The 24,426-nt window shown below is 32.5% G+C and overlaps 1 protein-coding gene across 4 annotated transcripts in view; it reads right to left on the bottom strand.

The window, feature by feature from the left end:
* The window catches only part of LOC145283585 (delta-1-pyrroline-5-carboxylate synthase-like), a 104,247-nt gene that overhangs the window by 47,598 nt on the left and 32,223 nt on the right, over positions 1–24,426 (bottom strand). For 2 of the 4 annotated variants that reach the window (XM_080132508.1, XM_080132507.1), the window contains exons 2-6: positions 17,767–18,089; positions 16,380–16,529; positions 11,624–11,728; positions 9,755–9,907; positions 7,009–7,029 (exon numbers count right to left, since the gene is read on the bottom strand). In XM_080132508.1, coding sequence (XP_079988634.1) covers positions 7,009–7,029; positions 9,755–9,907; positions 11,624–11,728; positions 16,380–16,529; positions 17,767–18,075 — 738 coding nt within the window. In that variant the 5' untranslated portion in view covers positions 18,076–18,089. The remainder of the gene's footprint in view (positions 1–7,008; positions 7,030–9,754; positions 9,908–11,623; positions 11,729–16,379; positions 16,530–17,766; positions 18,090–24,426) is intronic. The other 2 variants (XM_080132510.1, XM_080132509.1) reach the window with 1 other exon arrangement.

Here is a 24,426-nt window from a genome sequence, read left to right as displayed (position 1 = left end):
CGTGTCGCGGGGTTCGAATCGTTTGACTGGTAGTAATCGTGACACCCTGCACTGAAGAATCCTGAAAGGATGAAACACTAGTGTCTGTAGGTATTTAATTATTATAGTAAAAAAATAATTATGACAGCCCCTTTAAGAAATTCGTTTCTTATCGTTGAGCACTTTCCGTTGAATTAAAAGTCGGTCAATTTAGCTCTTATGCGTAGATCATCGTATAACGATTTGATCACTGTCTGTCTGACGTAATGAACATTTAAATTAAAATGTTTAAAATTCAACGCTATTTCACACGGTTAATAGTAACCGAATGGATACGGCCTCCGCTAATCGAGCCAGAGATGTCTCGTGTCGCGGGGTTCGAATCGTTCGACTGGTAGTAATCGTGACACCCTGCACTGAAGAATCCCGAAAGGATGAAACACTAGTGTCTGTAGGTATTTAATTATTATAGTAAAAAAATAATTATATATATATATATATATATTCCACTTGACAATATGCAATAGTATGATCTTCCATCGATACCTTTGGTTTCACAGAAGCACTGGAAATGTTATATATTAAAAGCCTATGCCAGTAAGTAGAGATTATATTAACTAGTATGAATTTCCAGAGTGTTACATAAGTACATGTTGGGACGACCTAGCAATGAATGGAGATGGACCCAATGCATCTAGTATGACTGATGCGAGGGTTCACAGGTCAACTTCTTAGACAAATTGCACTAGAAGCAGGTGTCAATATTATATAAGAAATTACATAATGTGATCAAGAAGGGACAGAGTTTGAAGGCAGTTGGAGTCGTGGAAGCAAACAGACCAGATCTGCCCCACAATGTAGATATATAAATGAATATTTCTTTGAGACTGTCTGTTCATCGATCATTTTCAAGGCTAAGTAAACAAAATTAAGATAAGAAATTTTAACATTTCTTTTACAAGGAATTAATTTTTGGTTTCTCCTGTTGTGAAGGAATCTCTCTCGAATAAAACTTTGAACACACTAATGAATCCCAGTTGTGTTTCTTTTAAATGCTCATATTTTAATAAGAACTTCTGAAAGAAAAGACAGACTTTTCACCCTTAGAAATCTTATTTTTTAAAAACTATAGATCGAAACATTGTCATGTCACTGTCATGGAGTTTTTACATGTCTGCATAAATAAATATATTAATATAAATGGCTCTATTTATTATTGATTATTATTATATAAACCTGGTTGTAATTATCTAGATTTTTATTCTGTGAATATATATATTATATTTGATTGCAGAAATTTTTCTCTGGAACAAAGTACACTAGGTTTGCTCCAAAAAGAGACCACATACAAATTTATTATATCTAGACCATTAGGAAGTATATTATGTAACTTTTGAACATAATCTTACACACATTTATCTGCTATGTTAAAATTTTACATTCCAACCTAGGAGAAACATCATCACTATTGCAAAGATATACAATTAAAGTAACTGTTATTTTTCCCTCTAAATAAAATGTACTACTCCTGCTCACAGTGAAGACTGGGTAAAAATATACACAATATAAACATATCGTCCTGACAACCTTATTAACTGCATCATACATTGATAGACATACAACTACCTTTACACTTCCCTATTTGAAAATAATGATTTCTCCCCACTTATATTCCGGGTATTCTCATTGGCTGAAAACATAAAAATCTGTTATTCTGGATTACACACATTGATACTAAAAACGAACACTTCAAATCTTCACCAACATGGCCTCTACCTCTACATGAATCAATATTTTTCTGAATATTAAACCAAATAAAAATATTCGAGAACTCTCATAATCATAACTATACATAGTTACACCCTCATATTTAACTACACACGCATTATCACCACACATTCCTCTCGTCGAATTTTCATGAGGTTTAAGATGACCGTAACATTTATTTTTCCTTACCAAAAATTGTATTCGTAATAAAACTTTAGAAGTTGCCCGATCTTCTTTCTTAACTGTTTACATATCTTTTTTAAAGTTTTGTGTCAGTGTCCTAAGTTATGAGATGACAAAAATTAAATGAGACAGACTTTCTTTTTTTCATGTTTAATTTCAGCGTCCTAAATTATTAGATGACTTAATGAATGAATCTTAGTAAATTAGAACTTTCTTTTTTTAAAGTCTGGTTTCAGTGTCCTATATTATGAGATGACAAAATGAATGAATCTTAGTAAACATGACGGACTGTCTTTTTTTTATGTCTGGTGTGAGCGTCCTAACTTATAAACGAATCTTAGTAAGCGAAACAAAATAAACTTTCTTTTCTCACTGTTTGGTTCCTTTAAAATGACGACTTTTATAGGTTTTCCGCTATGCTGATTGAGAAAATTTGAGTTATATTTGGCGAATGCAAGTAGTTTTCACCATATAAAGCCTTTATTATGCACTGTATATATCACTGGCCACCAGATTAGTATGAACGGGTGAAAATCAAATCTAATTATATCTGACCGACATTGCCACCCCCTATTTTCTTTCTTGGTTCATAGTATTTGCACATGGGGATCTTGACACTAACTATCAAAGTTAAATTTGTGGCAAATATTTTGACAGTCACCCCCAATACCAAAGTGACCATTCCGAAAGCCATTCTTAACATGAGGAGGTTAGGGGTGTCTATTCAAAGAGCCTTTCTTAGCACGAGGAGGTTGGGTGTTGGGCAAAACATCAACAACAACTGTACTTAAAATTTTTCTACAGGACAAGAGGAGCATGCTTCCACCAGGCAACGACGATTAGGGAGTCCAGCTAGTATATATATATATTAGGTTGGTGCAAAAACTATCATTTTCTCATATATGTTACTTATATATATGATTTCTGAATTAATTCATTGATATATATATATATATATACATATATATAGCCATGTTATATATTATTTTGAAGCGTATTTTTTGTTCTATCGAATCTCGTCATTCATTTTTTTGCAGACTTTTCGATAGCATGGACAAAATTCAAAACCTGCACGATTTTCTTGTTCCAGTTAAAACTAGGCCAAGAAGCTGCCAAGACAGCTTGTGATATCAATGATGCATTTGACCTAGAAGCCACAAATGAATGTGTGGCACAATGGTGGTTCAAGAAATTTTGCAATGAGCCTCAAAAATGAAGACAGTTGTAGCCGGCTGACTACCGTTGATAACGAACATTAAAAGCCTTAATTGAAGCTGATTCTCACAAAACCACACAAGAATTTACTGTTGCACTCAAGATCGACCACTCAACAGTCATTCGCCATTTAAAGCAAATGGGAAAGTAAAAACAGTTGGTTAAATGGGTGCCGCATGAATTGAACGATAATCAAAAAAAATCGTTGTTTTGAGGTGTTTTCTATGCTTCTTCTGCGCAACAAAAATGACCCATTTCTCGAGCGGATTGTGACATGTGATGAGAAGTGGATCCTCTACAACCGGCAATGTTCGGCACAGTGCTTGGATACTGCAGAAGCTCCACATCACTTCTCGAAGCCGAAATTGCACAAAAAAAAAAAAAAAAAAAAACTTATGGTGACTGTTTGGTTGTCTGTGGCCAGTCTCATCCATCAAAGCTTCTTGAATCCGGGCAAAACAATTATGGCAGACAAATTGATCAAATGCACCAGAAACGCCAACATATGTGCCCGGGATTTGTCAATATAAAAGGAATCACTTCTCCTGCATGACAACGCTCACCCGCAGGTTACTCAACTGACAGAAGCTGAACAAATTGGGCTATAAGACTGCCTCATCCACCATATTCACCGGACCTCTCCCCCCCGATTATCACTTTTTCAACAATTGCCTGCGCAAAGAAAAAAAAATGCTTCAAAAGGCGAGATGATGCCGAATCAGCTTTCAATGACTTCATTGCTTCCAGAACCCCGGATTTCTATGTTAATGGGATAAATAAACTTGCTTCTCATTGGCAAAAATGTGACGATTCTAATGATTCTTATTTCGATTAATAAAGTTTATTATAAAAGCCGTTATGATCTTTTGAAGTTAAACGTCAAAAAAAAAAAAAAAAACATTTTTGTACCAACCTAACATAGATACATATAACAATAATATCTGTAAATAAATATTAACAATTATTTTATACCTACAGACAATCTGTTTTATGCTTATGCGATCATCAGTGTAAGAAGTGATAATCCCAGGAACAAAGTGACTCTTGACTCCGTAGACTGGTATTTTACCTCCAAGTTATCAGAAATTTAGACAAGAATTCAGGGAAATTAAATACCTATGAGTGTCAAATTAGCAAGCATGAACAGTAAACAGTGAGAAATTATTCAATGATAAAATGTTGCATTTGTGCTGAAGTTGACAGCCTTTTCTTAATTCCATAAAGAGGGCTCAACTTACTTTCTTAAAGGGGTTTTTATAATGATAATATTTTTAAATAAATATTAACAATATTTCATATATCCATATAAAATTTCATAAGGAGATATAATATTTTATCTATTGATTTTTAGTAATTATTTCAACAGTGCTCAATACGTGAGTAGAGCAAGATAATAAGTTATGAAAATATATTTCTGGCAATTTATCTTAATTGCGAAATGTTTTCATCACTATATATATATATATATATATATATATATATATAATATAAAGCTGAATGTATGTGTGTGTGTGTCTGGTCACGAATAGGCTCCTATATGGTTGACTATTTTAAAAAACTGATTACATATAATGACAGAAGATGTATCGAGACACAGGAATGGGTATGTTTGATCTGGCAGAACAGTGGTTCATTAAAATTGTGCGGTCTGCGTTCACGCTAGGTCCACAAAGTATGGAAATAAAAAAATTTAAAAATTAAAAAAAAACACGTTTACAAGTGTTTTTGATATAGGTGTACATAAGAATACTTTAATAAGTATGTTTTAATTTAAATAGAGATGGTATAATAAAATTGTGGGGTCTGCGTTCGCGCCTGGCCTCCATAGAATGAAAATAGGCACAAACTTTAATAAAGACATTTCATATCTATCTGCGTAAGTATACTTTGATAATTATGTTTCAGTTTGAAGAAATATGGTATAATAAAATTATGGGGTGTTCGTTCGCACCTGACCTCCATAGAATGTAAATATGTCACAAAGTTTAACAAGGCTTTTTTAATATAGATCCACAGAATATTGTGATAAGTGTTTCAGTGTGAACAGGTATGGTATAATAAATTATGGGGGTTATCTATTTTAATTTCACCTTCATCATATTTTGCTTTGGTTTTGATACTTGATATATATAATATATATATATATATATATATATATATTACACACGCATATATATATTACTGATGGAACGATTCCAATATTTTTCCTGATGCTGATACAATTACCAATTCCGATTCTTTAGAAATTTCTAAATATTTAATTATGAAGTCATTATTTTTCTCCAAATTACCGTAAAAATACATGTTAAATGTGCAGTATTTTCTCAAACATAAAAATACACTAGAGATTTTAGTTTTACCGGTTGTTTAAAATCAATAAATATTTACTATTTTAACATTACTACCAACAGTGAAAGATTTTGTTTTAAACAAAATCACATAAAAAAAAAAGACAAACGAATCGTTTTTGGCATCAAAATATGGACACAAACTTTTACGATTATGATATCTCAGAAAGTTCTTGTTTTTCGGATTTCCGATTCTGCTTAATTGTCCCAACATTAATACATATATTCATTTAATCACATAAATTAATATACAAAAGCATAATTTTATGCGTAAATTTTCAGTATGTACTTCAACAGTGCTCAATATATAGGTAGAGCTAGGTAATAATTTATAAAAATATATATAGCAATTAAGCTACACAAAATATTCCGCATTTCATTCTCATGAGAATTCGTCAAGCTTATGCCTGACGAATTCTAATAAGAATGAAATGCGGAATATTCTGTGTAGCTTAATTGCCGTATATATATATATATATATATATATATATATATGATAGAAACAATTTTAGTGATTTTAATATAGTTGCTTTGTTAGAACGAATCTTGATTTTTTAAAAAAAAGTTGAGAATAAATGAAATATGAACAACTGTAATTAAATTATGAATGTGAGAAGAAAATGATAAATTTGCATTAATCAGCACAAAAAAGTTTTTAAAAATCAACCAAAGGAGTAAATAGTTCCCAAACCATTTTGAATCATATAATTAATTTTGTGGTACAATTCTTTAGTGCTCCTTCTTCTAATGAAGCGATATAACAAGCAACTCCAAGAATAATTACGATTGCAGATTTTTTTCCAATTGAGTTTTTGTTTTTGTCAGTAAAATTGCATTCTACATGCAAACACATCATTAAAAAGAAAATCTTGTTTCTGAAATCAACAACTGATCAAACATGCTCATCGATTGACTTAAAATAAATAATGTTTGTGCTTGTTTACATTATCGATATTTTTTAATCCAATGCATTTCAGGTGAAATCATTACATACTAAAGTGTCATGGCAGAATTAATATAAATTACAAAAACTACAAAAAATAAACCAGTAGAAAATGTGTTAGATGTATTTTTAACAAAAAAAAACAAAATAAAACAGCCAGAATTACTTTCTGAAACGCATTAATTAAAAAATGACGAACCTGTAATTTATCGATTTAAGTCAAGAGTTAGCTTTCTTGTTTGTCATACTGAATTGGTCTCACAACTCTTCCACATTAAACCATATGATAAAACTCAAGAGTTCCATAAATTTTACTTTTACTTGTAATTATTTTCCTACTGGATCATTTTTTGTAATCTTTGGAGTTTATATTAATTTTGCCATGACACATAAGTTTGTAATAATGTTTTCACCTGAAATGTGTAGATTTAAAAGATCACCAATGCAAAGAAAGCGCTATAATGTTAATTTTCCATTAGAAATAGAAAATATACATTTTAAACTGAACAGTCTTCTTGGTTATTGATTCATCATTTCAATGGAGGGGAAAAAAAGGGTCCACCAAATTCTCACCTGACCGCTGTTTCGAAACACCTAAAAAAGCGTTTGGGGCTCATACATTAACAGACGAAAATAAAACAAAATTTGTAATGAGAAAAAAAAAATTAAAAGAAAAATCACAAATCAAAAATAATAAAAAATTTCGAGGATGTACCTGTGACAATAAATAAAAAAAGCAATATTGATAAAAATAAACAATATTGAAAAAAAAATTAAAAAAACAAATCACAAACCAAAAATAATGAAAAATCTTTATGATGCATATACCTGTGACAATAATTAAGTTAAAACAATATTGCAAAAAAAAAAAAAATATTGCAAAAAAAAAAAAAAAACAAAAAAAAAACAATATTGCAAAAAAAAAAAATATTGCAAAAAAAAAAAAAAAAATATTGCATAACAAAACCAAAAAAAACAATATTGCAACAAAAAGAAGAAAACAAATCATAAATGAAAAATAAAAATCTTTCTGATGTACTTATCTGTGAGGGAAACAAAATATCATAAACCAAAGATCACATGAATTAATCAAGTAATTTTATTTAAAAAAAAAAAAAAATCACATTTCATGTCTAAACAACTATTGACGATCCCTCAACGCCATTTTTACAGAACAAGAGAGATAATTCTAATTCGAAGTTTTGCAAAATTTTTGTTTAGAAAGCCATTCTTACCATGGAGAATAGGGGGGAGCATTAGAAAAACTCAAATCTACTTAAACATTATTTTCTCTATAAAGATAAAACTACTTGATAAATTTATGTGATTTTTGGCATACAATATTTTCTTTCAGTCATGGATACGTACATCAAAAAGAATTTTCTTTATTTTTGTTTATTGCACTATTTCAGAAGACCTAAAAATGCATTTAGTGCTCATGCATCAAAGGATCAAATGAAATAAAAAAAACTTTGTAATGACAAAAAAAAAAAAGACAGGGACTTATGCAGAATAAAAACTAGGAATTTTCTGGGCAGTTTACGTAAAAACACTGGAAAGTGCCAAACAAAAGTTTTGTGGTTCTGTTTGTTTTTTTTATGCAAATGCTGGCCAATTTTTTCAATGAAAACTATATTCTTTCTGTTATTACGAAGAAAATTCAATGAAAAATTAATTGAAAAATAAAAACAATATTCTTTTTGCTGTCATGAAGAAAAAATAATTATTGGACAGTTTTTATGAAACTTTAAGGAAATTTAAATAAAAATCAAGAGAAAGAAAACACTCATTGTAAGATAAGTTTCATGAATAAATATTTACTTTTAGAATAGCAAACACCTAATAGCAAATTTTAACACTTTTTAAATTTTTTTTTAATATAACTTTTCCATTCAGATCAAGATAAATATTTAGCGTTTAAAAAACAAAGCAAAACAATAATAACAAATGAATGTTTTCTTAAAGGACATTGAATGCTATGATTTTATTAGATTAGTGCTACGGCATCTTTCAGCATTTTACATAAATTGCATGAAAAATTCCAGCAGTAGCATGATCCTTATTCTGCATAAGTACCCTTCCCCAAACAAAAAACAATATTGAAAAAATCAAATTACCATTATATATATATATATATATATATATATATATATATATATATATATATATACTAGTAGGTCATGATCTATAATAATAAATAGTAAGATTGCATATCTAAAAGCAAGTACCCTATATATATAGTACTAGGTCATGATCTACATTGCTAAGTAGTAAGATTGTACATCTAAAAACAATAGGTTTAATGCTTGCAAAATTCCTCCTAGAATTGTCGACAAGGACCCATGAGATAACAGATAAAGTACTAAGTAAAATTCAATTTCAAGTTATACTCTTCTGGAGGTTGAAGTTTCAAGGTTATACTAAGAATACAATAGCGCTTTACTTCAGACTTCTATCCAGTCATTGCTGACAGAATGAGAGCTTGCTACACCAATTGATTAAATAAAGGATTCCGTTCAAAATTTTGTGCAGATTCGTGAGTGACAAAAAGATTCCCCTAGTTTGACATGACATACCTGTTGTGCGAATAACACTCAAGATGTAACTGACAATACAAAAAGTTTTTAAATAAATAAAAACAAATTTTCTTGAAATTAATTTCATCCAGAGAATTGTTTTGAACACAAGTTTTTTTAATCAATAAAGACAAAATTTTTACAAAAATGAAGACAAGACAGTGTTCTTTCATAATTGATTTTTTCAAAATAAAATTTGAAAACTACAAAATTGCAGTTTTGGGAATTAACTTTATTATTCTTTTTTTTTTTTTTTTTTTACTAAAGGGTTACCGCTTATCAAGGCTCAGATGCCACTCGAGGATAAGGGTTAGACATCAGTGATTGTTAATGGTGGAAATTAGGTAGGATTTGATTATTTAAGAGGGCAGCTCAACAAGAACTTGTTTACATTGGACTTGAAAATGAGTTGTTTTTAGATTTACAATCTTTCTTACTACTTATCACTATTTATTATTACAGATTACTATATATATATATATATATATATATATATATATATATATACACACTGATACATTGTTTTGTCTTGTGTATAATTCTCTTCATATGCTCAAGCTCCACTATTTTGTTGAGTTTTGTACATCTTGGTTTGGTTTACATTCAAAGAATCCTTCAATAATTCTTTAACACACTCAAATATTATATGAACACAAGAAGTTTTTAAAAATCCTTGTGAGTTATAAAAAGAATTTTATGGTTTACATTGACACTGAATATGCAAGTTAAAAAAAATTCCTTACGCCAGAGAGATCTTTGTCTTGTTCAGGAGGAGGAGCTACAGCATCATTTGCATTCAAAATTGGAATAATATTCAGCCGTATCAATTCAGACAAAGTGCTATGCAGGTTTTTACGACTCTCGTCATTACTGAAGTCTGGCTTAGTTACAAGAACCTAAAAAGAAAAAAAATTTGAAAAAGGAAAAGAAAAAATCTAGACATGTTTTCTTTTGAGAAAACTTAGAAAAGGAAAAAAATGTAGAAAAAGGAAAAATCTAGACTTGTTTTCTTTTTAGAAACCCTAGAAAAAGAAAAAAAAAATTTGTAAAGGAAAAGAAAAATCTAGACATGTTTTCTTTTTAGAAACCCTAGAAAAAGAAAAAAAATTTGAAAAGGAAAAGAAAAAAATCCAGGCATGTTTTCTTTTTAGAAAGCTTAGAAAAAAAAAAAGAAAAGAAAAATGTGTTTTTTTCTTTCCTTTTTTTGAAGAAAATCAAAAAACTGTGTCAGAACATTTAATCCGCATAATTTTTCTTGGTTTAGTTGTTTTTGTTTTGCAGCACATCAACCCTCTTCTGATTATTTAATGCCAAACCCAGTAATTAAAAAAAAAAAATTTTCTGGCTTCAAGTTCTTTATATTTTCAAATAATTATTTATGGAGTTTGATTTGGTTGTTTTGTTTTATGGCATATCAACGATTTTTGGATTATTTAATCAATTCAATTATGTTTTAAGTTGTTTAGATCTCCAAATGAAGTTTGGTTCCATTACTTTGTTTTACAGCATATCATCTCTTTTCAAATCCAGTTTTGTAGAGGAAAATTGTTGGTTTTGTTTTTGACTTTGCAGAACATGATTCAGTTTTGTACAGGGAAAGGAAAAACAATTCCATCAATGTTGGATGCATTTTAGGTCAGGAAATCGGTATCTTCAGACGGCCTGATCTAATAGCACCAGGTACTTTTTTTAAAAACTTTCTACAGAATTCAGGAGTTGGTGTCAAACTAACTCCCTTTTCTCATCATTTCTCAGCACTAATACCTATACTTGAGTCTTTGGTATACAATCTAAGAGTTGGTTTCAGGAATCGCCAGATTTTGGCATGCCACTGTTGCTAAATTAAACATTTCTGTGAATATTCCTAAGAATGAGTCACGTTTTTATTTGCAGTAAGAGAAAACATTTTTTTTAAAATGATTTTATTTATTTAATAAAAAAATTACATAACATTTATAAACTATTATATATTATTTTTTGGAATCCTTTCAGATGAGATTTCATAATTTGTGTTTCCATTTTTTGCAGACTGTTATCCTCATCTTCATAGTTGTTATTTCACTACGTTTCGTCAACTCATCCTTCGGCCTTCAGGTGGTTAACTGCGATGGGAAAGGAATGCTGAGGTTTGTAACTGTATCCCAAGTAATTACTGCCTTCCATAGTTGTTGTATCACCACATTTTTGCCAACTAATCATCTGGATTGCTTTGGGTAGGATTGAAACCGCTATCCTCAATGCTCTCCTGGAACTGTAGAGACTCAATGCCTTTAACCACTGCGCCACAGGCCACAAACACTATGGAAGGCAGTAATTACTGTGAATACAGTTACAAGGCTCAGCACTCCTATTCCATTATGGTTAATCACCTGAAGAAGGCCAGAGGATGAGTTGGCTAAAATGTGGTGAAACAACAAATTATGAAGATGAGGGTAACAGTTTTCAAAAAATGAATACACATTTTCTAAATGTTTCAAATAACCTTACAAAGTAATGTTTGCAATGATGTGACCAAACTCTTATTTAATGATATGTATAACAAATATTGGTCTAACAGGTCATAGATGGTTCAAAAAAATAGAACAAACAACCAAGAATACAATTGTCCTTACCTGGGCTGTTCTTACTCCATACTGTATAAACATCTGTTCATAGAGAGACATGAGACCACTTTGTCCTGTTGCGGCACAGGCCCGCGGTTCAATCAAGGATTTCCCCTACAAACAAGAACAAAGATATAAGGTCAATATAGTTTGATTGAAGCATTGTTTAGTATGTATATAAAGGTGATTTATAGAAGGAAGTAACAATGCAGAGGTGTAAAAGATAGACACAAACTGAAGCAAATTTAAGATATATAATGGTGGAATAAGTTATGCAGATTCACTTTTTATTAATATAACATGTATATTTTTAATTCGGGAATGGTTTTATCTTTTTCAGCAAAAGTCTCAAAAGAATTGATGTTTTTTTTTCTTCTTTTTTTTTTATTTTTTACACAGTGGTCACCACTTATCAAGGCCCGAAAGCCACTCAGGGATAAGGGTTATTGCAAGTACATTACGTTAGTGTGGAGATTTGATGAAGTGTTTACTTAAGGGGGGAGGCGGTTCATTAGGAATTTGTTGACGTTGGACTTGAACACATCCAAGTTGTAGTCAGGTGGGAAGCAGGCAGACGGAACAGAGTTCAACACGCGTGCAGTTCTAAGAAAGAAGCTTTGTTCATGGAATCCACGTTTTGATTTAGGCACAGATAAAGAGTGGGGGAAATTTTTCACAGTGGATTCGGCTAGACGGGTGTTTTTCGTGAAAGATTGGCGAGGGGGGACCAGAGATTGGAGTTCAGACGAGCACCTGCCATGGAAATAACGATAAATCAAGGATAGGCTGGCAACGTCTCTTCTGTGGGAGAGAGGTTGCAGGGTAGAGAAAAGGGAATCCCCCACTCAGCCACGAAGTCTATTTGGTACTCTGTCAAGGCAGGATAGGCTGTTTTTAGCAGCTCCTACCCAGATATGGCAGCAGTATTCCATACTTGGTTCAGAAGATGCAATATTTAATTTCATGAATTAAAGAAAACATAAACTGCAACACATTTTTATCTTATTTGATTTTGAGAAAAATTTAAATGCATTTGATTTTTCATGACCCAGTGGCTAACGATGCAGACCAACAACCTGGTTGTGCCAAGTTTGAACCCAGTTTGTTCTACAGAAACACTATCACTTAAGGATGTTGGTAACCTTCAAGTGATTTCACCTGTAAGTACCCACTATCCTTATAGAAAGAATTCTTAACAGAAAAATATTGGGGAAACGAATGCCAATAAAAATCATCATCATGAATGATGCTCGGCAAATAAACAAGCAAAACAGCAGCAGCACTGATAGTTTTCAGTTTACGATTTTGAATCTATGTTTGGTTTATAAGCTCAGCGTTGATTAGTACAAGCATTCAAATTTGTTTCTGATTTGTCCAATCAGAAGCTATCTCTCAGGCAAGCTGAGCATGTGACAAAAGTTGATGAAAAGGATTAACACATAGGCTACTTCCTCTTTTCCGGTGAAGAAACCAAAGTGAGCCGACTTCTCCCACGACACGTCTAACCCTAATCTTCTCTCTGGGTCGCCTGGCACTGGGGTTCAACAAGAAGCACTATGGGCTCAACATGGCTACAGTAGTCACACACACACACACAGTCCTGGATATGACCTTAAACTATATCCAGTGGTGAGGCTCCAGCTTGCGGGATTTGGGGAGTGCGAAGCCACCCTTTAATTGCCATTGCTCCCAGGTCCACTCTAACCCGGAGTGGTAGTACCTGTTAGGGTCCCAACTATGGGTTAAATAGAAACCGACTTGAAAACAACAAATATATTCTATTAAAAAATTTTTCTTCAAAATCTTTGGATTCAGCATTAAATAACCTGAAAAGGGTTGGTATGCCATAAAACAAAAACAACCAACCAACACACATACACACGTGGACTTACTATAAGACACACACATACATCATACACCAGTGTACCGTATACATTCTTCATAAAAGAACATGGTTTCCATTACTAACACATCTCTTTTATTCCTCTTTTTGTTTTGACTTTCCTCACCTTTAATGAGAACTTATGGATTTCTTACGACAAAATTTGAAATGCTACTTTCATATTGGATTTTAAAATTCAAAAACCTGGATATGAATATTATTTGGATTGTATCGTATGCGTACATGCCTTTGACTATCAAACTTTTTGTGTGGATTATTATTCAAGCTCAGACCTCTTTTGGGGTATCTTTTCAACCTTTCCTTTTGACATTTTATCAAATTTCATACATATATGATTTCTCCAAAAAAAGTTTTAGTATTCAATTTATATGCTAATTAGCAAAATTTATAGACTACATATGAATATAATTTTGCATTTCCTTGGAGAATATGAGACATTTATTAAAACTCCATGGAATAAGGACAGATCTTTAATTTTTTAGTACTCCCTGTCAAAATTTAATCTACAGAATTTAAATCCAATTGTTCTTATACAATTGCTCTATTATGAATATTGAGCTTTTTCAGCTGGTGTAGATTGTCATATAAATATCAATATTTATTTGCTTTAATTTTACAAATTTATTTAATTTGTAAAATGAACTTATAATTTTTCTTCTTGAATATATATATAGATATATATATATATATATATATATATATATATATATATATAAAATATGGCGATTAAGCTACACTGAATATTCCGCGTTTCATCCACTAGGATTCTTCACCTGAAGAATCCTAGAGTGGATGAAACGCGGAATATTCAGTGTAGCTTAATCGCCATATATATATATATATATATATATATATATATATTTTAAAATTTACTAACTAGCTCTACCTACGTATTGAGCACTTTTGAAGTAAATACTTCAAGTTTACGCATAAATTTATACTTTTGTATATTAATTTTATGTGAGTAAATGGTATATATATATATATATATATATATATATATATATATATATATATATATAGTCTAGGTTAGAAATATCCAAAAGTAAAAACCATCGAATTTCAACTAGATTGTTGATAGTGCTCAATTAAAATAGCAAAATATTATTTTATTCAATTTAGGTAAACAAAATTAACATAAGTTACTACAATAGCTTTGAGTAAGAACAGAGGTGTATTGTCGCCTGACGATGTCTTTTAAGAGTGAAACAGTAGATTTATTGTAACAACTTATGGTAATTTTGTTTACCTAAATTGAATAAAATATATATATACATACAGTACTGTTTCACTGTATCACAGCTCATCAGTGCAGCTAGACTAGCAACTACCTCAAGCCAAGCTTGAAACTCAACTTCCTAGGCGACAGTTGGTGCTCCTAACTGTTACGTTATTTGGTTGCTGCTAAGATGGGTAGGTGAATTAACAACATCCAAACATTGTCCAAACGCCTAAGCTCTATTTCTTTGAGATATACATATACAAGAAAATGTTCTTATTCAAATATAAATTTTTTACAACACAAAATTCCTTTAAATAACTCAATAGTACAATACCAGAGATATATATATATACTCTATACTTTTTTACCGCTTTATTCTTCACTGCGAACAACAGCTCATTATGTTTGTCAAAAATTCGTTCATTCATTATGCAGATATGCATTTATTTTTACTTCAGCACGGGCACTCATCAGTGTTAAAATCTACCAAAAATAAAAAAAGTCACCTCCACTTCTTGCAAACCATCTATTCATTTAGAAGGTTATTTTATGAGTCATAACATCCTATCATCATATGCTATGCACAAGCCTTATTTTCATATGTGTACAGACATAACAATTGTTTGCTCATATAATCAATTAACAAACATCTTGGAGAATAAAGTGGTAAAAATTAAGAGTATATATTATCGTTAGGACGATTAATCAGAATTGGACTCGGGAATAGGAAAAATTAGAACTTTTGGGGGTATAAGAAAAATTCATGCGTGTTTTCTGATGCCAAAAACGATTCTTTTCATTGGTTTTTTATTTGATTTTGTTTAAAGCAAAACTTCTACTGCTGATAGTAATGAAAAAATAATATTTATTTTTAAACTACTAGTAAAACTAAAATCTATAGATCATAACACTCTAAAGTGTATTTTTTTACGTTTAAGAAAATATTTGCACATTTAACATGTGTTTTTACAATATATGTGAAAAAATGACTCTTTAGTTAATATTTAGACATTTATAAAGAATCAGAATCGGGAAAAATATTGGAATTGTCTCATCACTAATATATATATATATATAATTGAATAATATAATTATAAATATTTTAAATTAGAGCCTATTGTGACAAGAAGAGCTCAATATTATATATATGGCATTGATAGAAGACAAATTGAAATTATGAAAAAAAAATACATTATTAGTTTATCAAATGTTTAAACAAGGAAAATAAAGTTTTTTTCCTTAATCGCGTTTCAAAGAATCTTTTTTCTTTTGTTAACATAAAAAATTACTAGTTTGCATGAATTTGAAAACTGAAAATTGTAAGTAAAAACATTTCTACCATGTGTTGAAAGGAAGGAAAGTTTCAAATTTAGAAAGAAAAAGCAATGTTCAAATAAATGATCAGAAAATTAGAGAGAAGTTGAGCAATAAAATACATTAATCTAATAAAGTTAATTTTTTTTCGTTAACTTATTGATGAAACTGTTAAAACAAGCAAAAGAAAAAAATTCATAAATTTTGGTTAATTTACTTTTTAATGTTTTGATGTTTAAAAATTTGAATCAATATAAAATATATAAAAACATTAATTTTTTAAAAGTTCAAGAAATTTTAAGAAAAAATATGAAAACGTTTTATACTGTTGATTTTGATTCATAGTTTGCAAGGGTCATAGTCTGTCGCATACTCATTGACATGAGAATTTCTTGACGTAATTTCTGTTTGCCAAAGGCCACAGCACCACTTGTCACCATTAACACTTCTTTCCCTTGATTTTGAAGTTCAGAAACCTAAGAAAAAAAAAAATGAAAAAAAAAAAATATAATGAAACAACTGCAGTAAGAAAAATTAATATTTTGATTATGCAACAGATTTTTATCATGCAAAGAATAGGAAATAACTCCAACTTACTTTTTGTTTCATACAACATTTATTTCCTCGTTCTCTCGTTACTACTATGACGCCCCTTACATGATAGTCTTCTCAAGCGTCATTCATGCCTCACACGTGATCACAAATGTCGTCTTCCCCTCTGTGATCGTTCTCTTTCTTTTAGTTCTCTTTTTCCCCACCAGTGACGTCACTTCGCATGCATTTGCATCTGCGCTATGTTACACTTTTATGTCACACATTATTACGCAACAAGCATTAAACTATAAAAAAAATTTATTTACAGCTAGTGTTTACTCTATTAAGTTAGAACAAGAAAAAAACATGGCTGACATTAGTTTATCACATGGAGTCTCAATAGTCACACAAAAATCGAAAATTACACAAAAGTATTAGTAATAAAAATATATAGTTCAGTTGAACATTACATTTTCACATGATTAATGACAGTTATTAGCTGTGATCCTGTTTCATTTTTCGATTTTCGACCAATTATCCAGACTCCATGTGATCGTCTAATATTAGCAATTTTGGATGAAGTTTTTTTTGTACATTAGACTTGAAAACGACTCAGGTTATTTGATGTGACTCAATCAGCTGGGAAGCAGCTCTGCAGTATTGTGTTCCAAAAATGAGCAGTTGTGGGGAAAATGCTTTATTCATGGAATTTTCATCTAGTTTTAGGCACACATGGAGAGTATGTGAAACTGATGAATGTGGTTGTAGTTAGACGAGTGTTTGCCATGAAAAAAATCTGTCCTGTTCCCTTTTTGAGGTTATCGCAAACAAGGTTTCTTCAACTGACACCAGATTGCAAAGTACACCGTACCCACATCGAGCCGACAAAAAAGAATTGTTCCTAACTAAAGAAATGCTGGCTTCTTATATTGTCAAACCCGACCGTCTCGTGTCGGTCAGGTTTTGGGTTAAAGACTTTTTCTCTTTCTTTTCTGAACTAATCATGCACACTACAATTCTCCCTACAAATTCTTTAAATCTCTTACTATTGTCATTTATTCTGTTTACCTTGTCTCGTATTCAACAGTGATTTTCTACATATCATAGCCTTCACACAACTTGTTATGCAATGCGCATAATTTTTCAAGCAGACAAAAAGAATTTTATTTTGGAACTTACCTGTTCGACAATCGATGCGAGACGTCCGAGTGCAATGCCACATTCATCATCTCGGGTGATGACCGCACTTCCAAGCTTGACTACAACTCGTTTGCTACCCACAAGGTCTTGTCTATACAGAACATTTCCGCCATATTTGAGCGTAGATACAGCAAAAGCACGCCTTGTTGTGTGCCGCAGATAGTTTGTATGACTTGGTGTCAAGAAGCCATTGTTGTGTGTCAGGTTATGGATGCTCCGGGATCTGGATAAGGCCCAATTGCGTGGGAGATACTTGCACACCGCTCGACTCAGCTGACCTGTCTGCATGGTTGTTAAATAAGCTGGTTGGGGGGGAAAAAAATGTAGAAAATTAAACCATGCCAGAGTTATTTCTTTTTAAAGAACAAGGATTTTGTAAGTTTTAATAAAAAAGATGGAAGAAAGCAAAAAGAAACTGACTAAAAGAAATTGGACTAAATAATTTAAACCAATGAAAAACTATACAAAGAAAATGACTGAAGAAAAGAAAATATGAAGTTTTATTAAAACATGTTTCAGATCACAAAGAAGGAAATAAAAAAAAAACGATTTTTTTTATATAAAAAAAGTTTGAACACTAAAAAGCAAATGGCTCTAATTGCTATCTTCTTTCTTATTTTGTCTTCATTTGGATTCGTTTTCCTCTTTACTTCTAAAGGCAAATTAATTTTTACAGGAATGTGTTAACTCAAAGTTATTTTCAACTAACGGAAATCATTTCAAACTTCAAAAGTAACACATCTATGTCAAATTAATGAAGTGTATAAGATCTACTCAAAAAAATCAGTTTTCTCCAAAATTATCAAACATAAGTCGAGTACAAATAGGCAAACATATATAGAGGCTAGAAATAACTGTAAGAACTAAATAGCTGCAGCCAAGAGAAGACATACTGAAGTCACCAGAAAACATTGAGTTGCAGAAATTAGGATGTCACGATTTTTTTAAACTTCATAACAGTGTGGTAAATAATGGGCAATCAACAATTCCCTTACTATTCAACAATATTGAGATTGTTTGCATGGCAACTGTAAAGGCAAACCTGCTTGCCCAATCGGTTTGCCTTCAACTCCACTTTAGACCCAACAAATCACCCTTCCCAAATTTCCCTTTGTGGACAGAAGCCATACTTGATGATCTACAAATCACCCTTTCCCATGTTTATGATATCATAAAAAACTTAGACACCTTGAAGGCATGTTGGCCTGATCTCGATCCTGTAATACTATTAAAAAAATGCTCCACTGAGGTGTTCCTGATTCTCACCAAACTCTTCTACAAATGCTTTATCAAATTTCGCTTTCTTGACTGCTGGAAAATTGCTCCTGTTGTATCAGTTTTCAAGAATTCTGATGAAAAAACTGACCCACTCTTTTATCACCTATTAGCCTCCTCCCTTTCTTTGTCAAAATCTTTGAGTCCAGTATCAATCAAGCACTAGTCCACCACCATATATAATAAACTTCTTTCTGACCAATAATATGGATTTAGGCAAGCTCATTCTTTGACAGATATCCTAACTATAATCTCTGAACGCATATACCGCGCACTGGATACCGAAACCAGTTTTTGTACAGTCAAGGTAAGAAAGGTTAACTCTTAGCAGTTCCTCCCCAGTTCCTTGTAAGTAGAGGATTACATCAGGGATAAGATACTTTCTGGACCAGTAAAATGATCCAATCATTTTTCTAACGACTTTGGTAAGGAGTGAAGCTCAAATTCAGAAGTTTATCAACGCAGACTCTTTTATGAAAATATATTGTAATACAAGCTGTACAGAAGTTCATAGGTTTCTATTTAAAGAACAGGGTTATAAATTTGAGTTATCTATTTTCCTTAGCTAACCTTTCTCAACTATAAAGACAGCAACTATATATTTCTTGGTAACTTTACATTTCAGTGTTTCACATATATGAGGTAACTTGCTATAAGTTAGCGTTTTTATTGTGTGTGTATTTTTTTAATTAAAAATTTAAAAACTGGTTTAGGTAAAAAGAAGTTGATTAGGAGTAAAGCTGAAACTCATTTCACTCTAAATAATTTTAGGTGCCTGAAATAAGAACCCACCAAACATTTAATACAAAAAGAAAAAAGACATACCTGAATAAAAAGAAACAATTGATTTAAAAATGCATTGTTATGAAATTGACCTTTGAACAGCGTCAATTTCATATTTTTCTATCTCTCAGAATAGTATTAACAAACCCAAATTATTTTATAAAAAATAGTTACAACTTTTGAACTAAAAATACTTTTATTTGTGAGGGGAAGGAAAAATAATAATGATAATAATAATAATAATTCTGATTTCGTTTATGAACGTCTCTCTGGAAAGGGATGGGATTCATTTCCAGAGGATTTCCCTTAATCCCGGCTTCAAACCAGGAGCTTCAAAAATCAAGGGTTTTCCTAAGGATGTTGGTGGTACCTATAATTGCAGAGGTTTGAAGGCCACCTAAAACATCAGGGATTTGTAGTTTTTTCAATTGTCCTTCCAGATGACTTGATACTACTCCTAATGTACCAACTACGACCAGGATTATTTGTGTTTTAACCCCGTGTATACGCCTTATCTCCAAGGCCAATCAAGTATAATTGCTCCATTTCTCGTTCTCCTTCTCTCTCGCATTCTTGTTCCAGGGTTCTGAGAAGTGTACAATCTCCTAGTATTTTGAGAGCTTGTCGATGATGACCAAATCCGAACGATTATTTTCCAATTGCTTGGTCGTTATGACACTTTTGTCCCACCATACCTCTACATTTCGATACTCACTTGTTCTCACTTCATCAGGCACCTCCTCAAACCATTTTCCAGCACACTTCACCCCAACCCTCTTACACACCTCCCAATATATCTGGAGTCCCATGCGATCGTGTCTTTTGTGGTACTCTCTCTGGGCCAGTCCACTACACCCTGCTGCAAGGTGCGCAATTGACTCTAAGGTCTTACCACAAATCTGGCATTCTGCAGCAATTTAATCTCCTAGAACCACTTTTTTGAACAATCATGTTCCTAATGCCTGCTCTTGTGCTGCACAAACAAAAGCTTCAGTACTCTTAGCCAGATACCCAGCTCTAAGCCATTGCCATCATCTTTCATCAGCCACTTCTGCTATATCCTGAAAGAACCTTCCATGAATTTTCTTCCTAGCCAGTTCCTCTGCCCTTTCTCTATCCATATATTTCACATAATCAGCCTTGGTCTCACATACCTCGACTCCATTGGCCACAACCTTAAGCATCCACTCCCCACTTCTAACCACATGCTCCTTCAACGACATCTCCTCGGTTCTAACACAATCTTTTACACTTTTCAATCCTCTCCCACCATCTTTCCTCTTTTGATACAGCTTTGCTACACTACTTTGAATGTGAAATATACCAAACATTGTTAAAACTTTTCTTGTTTTGATATCCATGGCATGCAAATCCTTGTCAGATCATTCTAAAATTCCTGCACTGTATCTCAAAACACTGACTGCCCATGCATTTACTGCTTTCATTAGATTTCCTCCATACAGTTTCGACTTTGCAATTAGTTTCACTCTTCTAAGCTACTCCTTCCTGACTTTTTCTTTCATTCCTCTGTTCATGATGCCTACACCCTCCAGCACTCCCAAATACTTATATCCTGTATCTTCTATTTCTTTCATGATTTCTCCATTTGGCAGCACTATTCCATTCGAATGAACCTTTACTCCTCTTTTCATCACCAGCACCGCACATTTACTAATCCCAAACTCCATCCCAATGTCTCCTAAGTATGTCCCCACAAGTTCTACCAGTCTCTCCATTTCCTTTTTATTTCTACCAAATATTTTCAAATCATCCATAAACAGTAGATGGTTGAGGCATCTGTCACCAGATCCAAAGTTATACCCCAGTTTTTCTCTCTTCAAGAGGATGCTCAGTGGCATTATTATCATTACAAAAAGAAGTGGCAATAACGAATCTCCTTTAAATATCCCACATTTAATGCCAACCTGCCCCATCTCCTCTCTGTTTGCTGTCAGCACCGTTTTCCATTGAGCCATACTTGTCTCCAAAAGCCCTACCACATTCTCAGCAACCTTCATCATCAATAGTATTTCACGTATCCATGAATGAGGAACCATGTCATAAGCCTTTCTGTAATCGATCAATGCTATGCTCAGATTTCTCTTCTTCGCATCCTGCATTATTGCTTTATCAATTAGTAGTTGCTCTTTAGTACCTCTCGAGCCTTTCCGGCACCCTTTTTGTTCATCAGGAAAAACACCATTACTCTCTAGATGTTCATAAATTTTCTCCGCAAATATTCCAGTCAACAGTTTCCACATCAATGGCAGACATGTAATTGGTCTATAATTATTGGCATCTGTTCCTTTTGCAGGATCTTTCCTAATCAGTGTTGTTCTTCCTTTCACAAGCCAATCAGGGACATCTCCCGACTCTACAACCCTTTGCAGAGCAGCAGCTATAGGTGGATAAAGGCATGGGAACTGTTAAAACCAGAAGCCCATCACTCCATCTGGACCAGATGCCTTCCAGTTTGTCATCCTTCATATGCCAGCTTTAACGTCATCGATGGTTATCTGAATGTTCTTCATCTGCTGCATTTCTGATAGCCTTTCTCTGACCTCTCCCAACCAGCTAGCCTTCTCATTATATCGCCCTTCGACGGACCAAATCCCACTCCAGAACTTCCTTGCATCTTTTGCATTTGGAGTGTTGTTATTTCCCGCCTGTTTACTACCATTTAATTCTTTATACAGCTGAGACTGATTGTTCCGGAAAAGGTTGTTCTGCCGAAATGCAACACTTTTTCCAACAAAGTTCCTAATTTTTATACCACCAGCATGGACCTTCTCTTTCAACATTGTTAGAACGTTCATCGTTCCCTTTTCCAGCAATTTATACCTCCTTTCAAGCTCGTCCTTAGCTTTCTGCCTAGTTTAACTCCTTTTCTTATTTCTTCAATTCTATCAATGTCTTTCCGCCACCGTTTAATACTTTCTTCAAGCCGCCTCTGCCAGTGTGGCCTTCTATCCTTCATTTTCTCCTTTTTCTTCTGTAATAAGCCAAGACGATTCGCAATAACGTATGATGCTGCATATAGAAGCCTGTTAAGTTCCGTAATTGATATGTTCTTTCTTATGATGTTGTGAATTACTCCTTGAATTATTTTTACCTCGTTTTTCACCTTCCGCCTATCACTACTCTTCATACTTGGAATCTCTATGATATCGTCTCTAAGAAGAACCTCTCTTAACTTCTGAAGTACTTCTTTTTCTACAGAAGTCAAAGTTCGAACTTTATCACCACTTTTCCATACATCTGCTCCTTTCACTGGCTCCATTGTCTCAGAGTCAATGATCTCATCTGCCTTAGATCCTTCAAACTCTTTCTCATTACTTCCCCTAACCATAGGATTCCATACCTCCTCAGTTGTCATCGTTTACATTTCTCTTCTGCACTTCCACTCCCTCAGTTCTTTCATCAGAGCTAGTTTCATCAATTTTACTTTCATTATTCATTTCATTTCTAACCATCCATTCAATCTCTTCTCTTGCAATCACTGAAAGTAGGTTGTTATATTTAATTTGTTTTAACTGGGATACCAAACTCGCAACACTTCTAGGTCCCCCTCCTCTCGATTTCCATTCTTCCTTCATTTTTCGGATATATCCACCAGATTTTGTACTTCCACTTCTTACAAAGCATTCCCACAGTACTCTTCTTTCCTCATCCGTCCATGTTTTTTTACATTTCCTGTTCCAACTCCCTTCGTGTCTTGGTACCCTCTCTGGCAATTCCCGGCCCCCCTATATCCAGCCACATCCCCAGAATTTCGAACAGTTGTATGATGATGACAGGACCCACCCTGTTGACCAGTGGGACACCTATCTGACGTGAGATCATTACAAGATGTTCTAGCCTCATTTACGTCGTTATTTTCAATATTTTGATTTGACATTCTCCCATAAATGGGGTTAGTGAATTTAAGGTTACACCACCACCGATAGTTTTATCGAGACATTATCTCTAGGAGGGTTCCCCATCAAGGTCAAAGATCCCCTCCCAACCTTTCCACCACTATTTCCATTAACACCACCAACAACAATAGAAATAAAATCTACAATGATAATAGCAACACTAATATCGGTAGTAATAATATTAACAGCCAAAAAAAAATAAATAAAAAACAAAAAACAACACCTACCATTACAGCTACAGTAATAATAAAAAATAATAAAAACATACCACCATTACAACCACCACCACCACTACTATTACTAGTAATAATATTAGTGGTAATAGTAATAACCAATAAAGTAAATTTGTTTTTTTTTTTTTAAATAATGATAATAATAATGGTAATAACAAAAATAAAAATAATAAGTAGAAGAACACTGATAATAATAATAATAATAATAATAATAATAATAATAATAATAATAATAATAATAATAATAATTTCAGTTAGAAAAGCTTACTTTGTTCATTTTTTTTTTTTTTTTTTTTTTTTTAACTCCTCTGCCGATGTTGCTTTTGGTCAGAAAAATGTACACAAAAACAGAAACATAAAACATCCAAATATGTGAAAGACAATTCCTCGTTTAACCGTGAATTCAATTTTTAAATACTAATTTCAGTTAG

Source organism: Euprymna scolopes, chromosome 8 (genome assembly GCF_053919585.1).
Source record: "Euprymna scolopes isolate OS-2025 chromosome 8, ASM5391958v1, whole genome shotgun sequence".
Classification (NCBI taxonomy): domain Eukaryota; kingdom Metazoa; phylum Mollusca; class Cephalopoda; order Sepiida; family Sepiolidae; genus Euprymna; species Euprymna scolopes.
The sequence above is the reverse complement of the archived record's forward strand: the minus strand, read 5'-3'. Positions and strand labels throughout refer to the sequence as shown.